A 9,151-nucleotide genomic window follows, 5' to 3' on the forward strand; every position below is an offset into this window, starting at 1 on the left:
GCTGGTACATGTGATATTTTTTACTGTGTATAAATGAAGTCATAGTATTAACTAGAAGCACTCAGAGATCTCAGACCTCCGCCAAGGAAGCTGCTTGATAGAACATTTGACTATGTTACACCCTTTCTTCTTTCTTTTTGTGGAGTTAGAAACTGGAATGTTTTGCCCTATTCCTCAATTCAATTTGCGGTCACTAGGGGCGTCTAGATGTATAGGCCAGCAATGGTGAAGAATGTTTAAAAAGCTCTTGGTTCCAGTTTGTGATCACCACCAGAATTTAATCACTTGTTCCTTGGGTCATTAACAACAACTGAGTTTCATCCAAATCCGATTATATCTTTTTGAGTTATCCTGCTGACAGACAAACAAACAGACAGACAAACCAATGCGACGGAAAACATAACCTCCTTGGCAGAGGTAATACCAGCTTTCAAATTGTAAGCTCATAGTGCTGTGTGTTCTTTATTGTCTTCCTATTGTAGCCTGTGAGCTGTATGCGTTTTGTGGGGCTCTGTTTGGGATCTGCTCCATGATTACGCTGATGGTCATTGCGGTGGACCGCTACTTTGTGATCACGCGGCCGCTGGCGTCCATCGGGAAGATGTCCCGCAAGCGAGCCCTGGGCTTCATGGCAGTGTCCTGGTTCTACTCCATGATATGGAGCCTGCCTCCCTTCTTTGGATGGAGTGAGTTTATTATTGTGTGCTTTTCTCTCCTGTGTTTCGTTAGATTCGTGACACTGTAAGGGGCCCTGCCCCTTCATTCAAATGTTTTTGTCTCTCTCTATCTCTCTCTCTTTAACCTGGATAGAGAGGTGTGCTAACTGCTAAATACAATCCAATATACTGATTTACTGAATATTGAACAAATGTGAGGTATAGCTTTCCCACTCCCACTTTCTGAGTCTTTCTTGTGTCTCTCCACTCCCCACTCCGTTTTTAGTTTCCCCTTTCTCATGTTTACATGGATCTTTCTCTTTTTCTTTCCTCTCTCACTGTCTTCTCTTAATCCCTCCTTGTGTCTACCATTGTCTGTTTACTTTGGCTCTCTCCCGTCTGTTTCCTCTCTCTCTCTCTCTCTCTCTCTCTCTCTCTCTCTCTCTCTCTCTCTCTCTCTCTCTCTCTCACACACACACACACTCACACATTTACACACATGCACACACGTGTGTACACACTCAAACTCGCGCGCACCCCCCCCCACACACACACACACATACACACATACACACACACACACACACACACACATACATACACATACACACACGCGTGCGCGCACACCAGCACGCACGCATGCACGGAAACGCGCGCACGCACACACACACACACACACACACACACACACACACACACAGAGTTGTTCTGTGTTCTGATGTGTTCCTGGGATGTTGTAGGTGCCTACGTCCCCGAGGGCCTGATGACTTCCTGTTCCTGGGACTACACGACGTTCACGCCGTCTGTACGGGCCTACACCATGCTGCTGTTCACCTTCGTCTTCTTCATCCCCCTCTTCGTCATCATCTACTGCTACTACTGCATCTTCCACGCCATTCGGACCACAAACAGGTAACCGCTGCAGTAGGTTGGCTGCTAAGACAATGGGGTGCCAAGCACAGAGCGTGAAGGGATAATGGCTCTCTGCACCTTCTACATTTTTGCCATTTACTGCATTTATGATTTATGGCAAGGATGAGATTCATGTGTACCAAGAATGGGCTTCCATTCGCCCTAAAATGGTGGCAGAAATCTGGTGTCTGGCCATACTACAGTACCTCTACATATAAGTGAGCTTTCTTCTCTGTAGAAATAAATAAATACCTTAAAATAAACCGGGTTTATTTTGTGAACAAAATGCCTTCTATTCCACAGAATGGAAATTCTGTGGCTCAAAAGTTATTTCATTCACAAAATAAACCCTGTGACATTTGACACCCCACAGTAGGATGACACCCCATACTAAGTGACAAAATGTGTTCATGACACAGAAGTGATTGAGACAACAACAGCAAAGCAGTTGAGTGATGATTGTTGGCTGAGAGTCAATATGGCACTCATTGTGATGCGGAGACACGTCTCCTGCCTTTTCTTTTGCAAATCCTGTCTGTCAGGGCGGTGGGGAAAATAAGCGGCGAGAGCACCAAGGACTCTGTCAGAAGGTTTAACCGACTCCAGAACGATTGGAAGATGGCAAAAGTGGCCCTCATCGTCATCCTCCTGTACGTCATCTCCTGGTCGCCATACTCCTGTGTGGCTCTCATGGCCTTTGCTGGGTGAGGATTAGCTTTTACTACCATTTATGGTATTAACCTGTTACAGTTTTTCTCAATTGGTTTTGTACATTTCTCACCACAGAATAATAATTCTCAAAACTTTTTGTTCAATTCCTACTTCCTGATGTTACCTCTGCACATGATAAAATCAATTTCTCATAGTTTTCAGCATATAGCAAATACTTTCGTCCACCATGTAATGGCTGTGTACAATTCTCAGCTTTTTCGTACATTATCAATTGCTTTTGTCATATCACTCAAAAAGCTTTGTCACTGAAAGCATGAAACTATCGCACCCCCCCCCCGAAACATTTAGGCCCTAGGTCATAGTTTAAGTCTTGACATGCAAAATGATTTACCAAGCTGTCATAATGTGATAAGCACTGTATAATTTTTGTCTATAAATGTGATCTGAATTGGTAAATTGCTCGCAGGTAAATATTGACTCTCTCTAATCAAAGGCAGTAGAAGGGATAGAGAAAACAGGCATACAATACAACGATAGGCACTGTACTGCATTATATTACTCTATGCCTCATGTGCCCTTTATAATTATGCTCCATGCAAAATTACAATATTTCCCTACAATTTCACAAGACAGTAAGTGTATTGTACAGTATCAGTATAAGTGTACAGTATCAGTGTATTGTTTCGAATTTATTTTGCCTTACAGTTCTATATTTCACATGGGCCTGCAAGACAAGTAAAAAAGGGTGGTAGAGGGCGCACTTTGACACCTCAACCAGAGTTGGCTATTTCTTGTATTTTGCAATGAAAAAAACTGTCAATAAATAGGTCATACTGTAAATGTGTATCTATTACAATCTTATCTGATCAATGTAATATAAAGTTGTATTTACAACATTTCCCATCCAATCTAAACAACATTTCACTTCAGAAAAGATCCTTGAGAGTGTACAAGTCAATTGACACCATGACAAATCCATTTGACCAGCTTGTCCATACACTATGACACAATGGCTAATCATTCTGCTGGCACTGACACGTTCATTGACACAAAAATTTGGTTTTGAAAGACAAACTAAGGATTTTGAGCAAGAGACTCGGTTTTGCAGGTCATCCACGGTGTTTTGCCATTTGTTCAAGCTGTTTTGAGAATTAATATTATGTTTTGCAAATTGCGAGAGAGATTCGAGAAATGTCCAAAAGCAATTGAGAAATACTGTAAGACATGCCGTTATGAATTTGCTGTTACCAGAATGGCAATGACGTATGGAATAGCGGACGACGAGGTGTCCCGATATCAAGGGAAATAATGGACGAGGCGGAGCGTTCTAAACAGGCCGACGGCGCAGCCGAAGGGCTGTTCGCTTCGCCAAGTCCATTCCCTTGATATCGGGACACCTCGAAGTCCGCTATTCCGCTTATCACCCGGTTACCAGCATTTAATTATTAATTTATTAATTTATTAATAAGTTGATCTAAGGCTTCGTGAGAAAGTAGATTCACCACTGCGCTTGGTACGTTGCTATGGGCACCACTTCCTAATCTAGTGAGACGCGCCTCTATCGGAGGCATAGCCTAAGGACGCGCGCAGAATGTTGGGGTGACTTGACAACCAAATGCGATAGAATTGACGACTGGGTTTTTGACTTGACAACGAGATGCAATAGAATTAGTAACGGGGTCTTGACTAGACAACCAGATGCGATAGAACTAACGACGCGGTCTTGACTAGACAGCAAGATGCGATAGAACTAGTAACGGCACTTCGCCAGAAAGTTAGAAAAGAAGCAACTTGGACGCCCGCACGCCCGCATGCCCGCATGACATCATAGGTGTCCTGCTACCGGGGAATAAAGGACACCTACTCAGCCAAGCAGAAGACGTTCCGTCTGCTCACTGGGTGATAATTAGTCATAATGCCTCACTAAAGGCCCTGAGTTATGTCATAGTAGTGTGGTACTATGGTAGTTAACTTTTCAATGACTATTACAGTGTTCCACAGGGGGTACGGCGTGCATTATGGGGCTACATATTATTACAGTATTTCTCAATTGGTTTTGTACATTTCTCGAATCTCTCTCGCAATTTGCAAAACATAATATTCATTCTCAAAACAGCTTTACAAATGGCAAAACACAGTGGATGACCTGCAAAACCGAGTCTCTTGCTCAAAACCCTAGTTTTTGTGTCAATGAACATATCAGTGCCAGCAGAATGGTTAGTCATTGTTTCATAGTGTGGTACGTGTATGATACAAGCTAGTCAAATCGATTTGTCATGTTGTTGAATTTGAATTCAATTGAATAGTACACTCTTGAGGATCTTTTCTGAAGCAAAATGTTGTTTTGATTGGATGGGAAATGTTGAGGTAACACCAGGAAGTCACAATTGAAAAAGACTTTTGAGAATCATTATTCTGTACAAAACCAATTGAGAAAAACTGTAACTGCTCATGCACACTTCAGAAGCAGGAGTATTTTACTGTAAATGCAATGTGACAAAAGGCATTTACCACTAATTTTCTTATGATTCTCATTAATCCAGTACATGTTATATGGTAAAATAACATAAGGGCATTGCACCAAGCAGACTTTTTTTCTACAGTTGCTGTATTTTTAGCATTTTATTTTTTATTTTTTTGTCAATGTATCTTTATTGAGTTTTCAGATGTTTTCAAGGTAGTCAATATTACAAAATTTTTACTTTCGTCCTTGATTTTACTTGGTCTAACATCCTGCTCATTCATGCCAAATAGTAATGCCAGAGATCATTCATTAACATCTTTCTGCCTTTCGGCTATGAACCACCTTAGATAGATTGTGTTGTGCTGACCTAAATATGCTTGTTTGTGTGTTGTTGGATTACACAAAACATCTGGGCAGCTTTTGATTGCATTAACAGAATGGGCCAGGAACTGCCTTGCTTAGAAGTTAGAAGTCATGTTTGGAACTGATGCCGATCACTCTCTGGGTGCTGTAACATTTGGAATGATTTGTCACTGTTGCTTGCTTTATTAGCTCCTACTGTATTTTTTGAGAAGTGTATTTGCATTTGTAACTAGGAAGTTAGAGAGAGTATATAGTGTATGAGGGGTTGTTAATGGTGTTCTCTGCCCTCGTCCTGGTCCTGCCAGAGCACAGGTCATATAAGGACTCTACCTTAGAGGGGTGTGAATGATCTTTTCTGGTGCAGCTGCATCTGTCCTTTTTCGTGGCTGCCCCAATCCAGACAGTGATGGATGTGCAGAGGAAGGATTCAACTGTCATTTGCAGGATGGTTCAGGAACTGCCTCATTTAGAATTTATTCATTTTTGGAACTGATCCGGACCATTCTCTGGGTGCTGTAATATTTGCAGTGATTTGTCGCTACTGCTGCTTGCTGCTTGCACTGCTGCGTTGAGATTTGCAGTTGCACGTACAGTAACAAAGCTCTTGGAGATCTCTGCCGCGTCTCCCTCATGGAGCCGGGTTACTCAAATGTAACGTATAATTTCCCATAGTTAGCTATACAGTCCCAGGAAAAAGTTTGTACACCCTTTGAAATTTCTTACCTTTCTGTCAAAATTGGTCATAAAACATGGTCTGATCTTCCCGGAAATCACAAGAAGGAACAACCAGAATCTGCTTTAACTAATTCAACCCAAACATTTACAAGTTTTCATATTTTCATTGGCCATAAGATGTAAACATTCACAGGACAGCAAGGCATAAGTAAGTACACCCTTGCATTCAATAGGTTTTAACCCTAAGTTAGTTGCAATAACCTCAACCAGATGTTTCCTGTAGTTGCAGATCAGATTAACAAAACAATCTGGATGTATCTGGTCTCCCTCTTCTTTAGAAAAATGCCTCTCGTCAGCAAGGTTTGTGGGATGTCTGGAGTGCATATCTTTCTTGACTTCATGCCATATAATATCAATTGTTTTTTGTCAGGGCTTTGACTGGGCTATTCCAGAATGTGTATTTCATTATTATGAAGCTTATCTAAAGTCAACTTGCTTCTAAAGTATGGGTTGTTGTCACATTTCAGCACCCATCCTCTTGTGTGCTTCAACTGTGTGACAGACTACCTCACTTTTTTCTGTAAAATATCTCGATAAACTTCTAAGTTCATTGTTCCACTGATAATAGCAAACTGAAAAGGGCCTGAGGCAGCAAGGTAGCCGCATATAATGATGCTCCAGCCACCAAACTCAAAGGTGGAGATGATGTTTTGGTGAAGGTGTGATTCTCCAGTTCTCCTCCAAACATGACATTGTGTGTTTCCCTGAACAATTTAACTTCGGTTTCAACGTTGGTCTACAGAATATTTTGCAGTAATTCTATGAAGCATATAAATGCTTTTTCGCAAACCTCAAAGGTGCAGCAATATTTTTTTGGACAGAAACCCCATTCATTTTAGATTGGCAGAATGAATCCCATTTTTAGCTATTCTTGGTTACATCTCCTCTTCTGAGTATGGTGGCGGGAGCATCATTATATGCGGCTACCTTGCTGCCTCAGGCCCTTGACAGTTTGCTATTATCAGTGGAACAATGAACTCAAGTTTATTGTGATATTTTACAGAAACAACGTGAGGAAGTCTGTCACACAGTTGAAGCACACAAGATTATGGGTCCTGAAATGTGACAACAACCCATACTTTAGAAGCAAATCGACTTAAGAATGGCTTCATAATAATGAAATACACATTCTGAAATAGCCCAGTCAAAGCCCTGACAAAAAACAATTGAGATTATATGGCATGAAGTCAAGAAAGCTATGCACTCCAGACATCCCACAAATCTTGCTGACGAGAGGCAGTTCTCTAAAGAAGAGGGAGACAAGATACAAACAGATTGTTTTGTTAATCTGATCTGCAACTACAGGACAAGTCTGGTTGATGATATTGCAACTAACTGAGGGTTAAAACCTACTTAATGCAAGGGTCTACTTACTTATGCCCTGCTCCCCTGTGAATATTATGGCCTTATGACCAATTAAAATATGATAACATGTAAATGTTTGGGTGGAATTAATTAAAGCAGACTCTGATTGTTCCTTCTTGAGATTTCCGGGAAGATCAGACCATGTTTTATGATCAATTTTGACAGAAATGTGAGAAATTTCAAAGGGTGTACAAACTTTTTCCTGGGACTGTATATGGGTCAAAGGTGTTCTTTTGGGCTCAGAAAGTCAGATGGCACAATGGCATCTAATGCCCATACATTAATTAGTAATTCATTGATGATTGATATGCTGAAATGAATATGTTTCTTAGATAGACGACTCTTTGATAGTCCACAAACAACAACAAAAATCCATACAATAGTGGCACTGGCTGTCATTGTGCCACCCTGACGTGTGCTACCGCTGAAACATCACTGATCCAATAACAGAGAGTGTTTGGTAATGCTGTAAACAAAACCATTTCTTTACTATATTGGCTGTTCTTCCTTTGCAGTATTAGTGCCTGTTATAAAAATCTCATTGTCTGTTAAAATGTATCACTGTCTTCTTTCTGCTGTAACTTTATGCATTAGGATATGTATAGCCTGGGCCAAAACAATTATGGCTTACGTTTTACTTGACTCTGGCGTCATATATATGACATGACAGTGTCATAATAGTGTCAAAACAGTGTCATGAAACAGTCATGGACGAGTCATAAACATGGTGTCAATGTCATAAATGTATGGTCATGAAACATTGACATTGTTAGAGCTGTCTTTACCATAATGGAATGTCACATAATGACAGTCATAAAATGATTGACATTGACATAATGACATGTGCATGACCGTGTTACAATACTATTATGATACTGTTGTGTCATATGTATGACGCCGGCGTCAAGTAAAGTGTTACCCATTTATGTAGGCTTAGAAATTACAAATTGTAATGGATGTGCATTCATTTTTTTCACAAGTGGATCTTCTCGCAAAACATCACAGGGTTTTGTGTCAAAGCAAACCTTACATGTTCTTGAGTTCTGATCAGAGCAAAACCTTTGTCTTTCTCTCATGATACTCTGGATGTTGCCAAATACCCAGCCAGCAGACTCCACTGCATGCAGCGGAGCTATTGCATTCTGTTGCATGGGCTACTTTATATTACATCCATTCAAGCTGTCATAACGTTGATATCTTTGTTTCTCCCTTTCTTCCCTCCAGACATACAGACAAGCTCACTCCATACATACATTCAGTTCCTGCTGTCATTGCCAAGGCCTCTGCCATCCACAACCCAATAATTTATGCCATCACACACCCCAAGTACAGGTAGAGTGTGTTTTTGTGCTACACCAAACAAGATGTATAGATTAAGAATACTGTTCAAAGAATAGCTGATCAAACAGACATGTTTTGAAATGTTTACTTGTTCACCATGTACATCAGTATGTGAGTTTTATGAAGGAATACAATTTTGTTAAACCTGTAGAGTGAATGCTTGGTAGCACAGCTCAGTAGACTGTTAACCTCCCATCTGTTACCTTAAAATGTTCTAAAAAATGTCTTATAGCTCAGGTTTTAACTCACATTGTAGCGTGTCTGCCTCCGATAAAGGAGTTGCTCTGATATGAGGTCCACCGCGACTGTAGCCTTGCTACTCTCATTATGCTGTCTGGGTTGATTTCCCCACACACCAGGAACTTTGAAAAGCCCATTATGAAACTATATGCTGAGGTGGAGAGTGAAATGATTGCTGAGTTTTTTTGTGTGGAGATCACTGGGAGGCTCACTGCCTTTCCCCATATAGCATTTGCAGTGTTAATTGATAGTCAAAATCTAATTCATCTCCCATAGTGTTGGTTCTACACTTGAAGTGCTGAATGAACACGGCAACATTTGAGGAGCTTGGTTGCAAGATGCAGTATTTTGGAACTTTGGGAAATTGACATTTTGTATTGGGCATTGCATTGCATTGCAAAAT

The 9,151-nt window shown here is 40.8% G+C and overlaps 1 protein-coding gene across 1 annotated transcript in view; it reads left to right on the top strand.

Annotated features, from left to right (window-relative positions):
- The window catches only part of LOC134464778 (melanopsin-A-like), a 45,860-nt gene that overhangs the window by 28,624 nt on the left and 8,085 nt on the right, over positions 1–9,151 (top strand). The window contains exons 4-7 of the mRNA XM_063218124.1: positions 483–686; positions 1,397–1,568; positions 2,111–2,272; positions 8,392–8,499. Of these exons, the coding sequence (XP_063074194.1) occupies positions 483–686; positions 1,397–1,568; positions 2,111–2,272; positions 8,392–8,499 (646 nt within the window). The remainder of the gene's footprint in view (positions 1–482; positions 687–1,396; positions 1,569–2,110; positions 2,273–8,391; positions 8,500–9,151) is intronic.

The sequence above is a fragment of the Engraulis encrasicolus genome, chromosome 15 (assembly GCF_034702125.1).
Source record: "Engraulis encrasicolus isolate BLACKSEA-1 chromosome 15, IST_EnEncr_1.0, whole genome shotgun sequence".
Taxonomy (NCBI): Eukaryota; Metazoa; Chordata; class Actinopteri; order Clupeiformes; family Engraulidae; genus Engraulis; species Engraulis encrasicolus.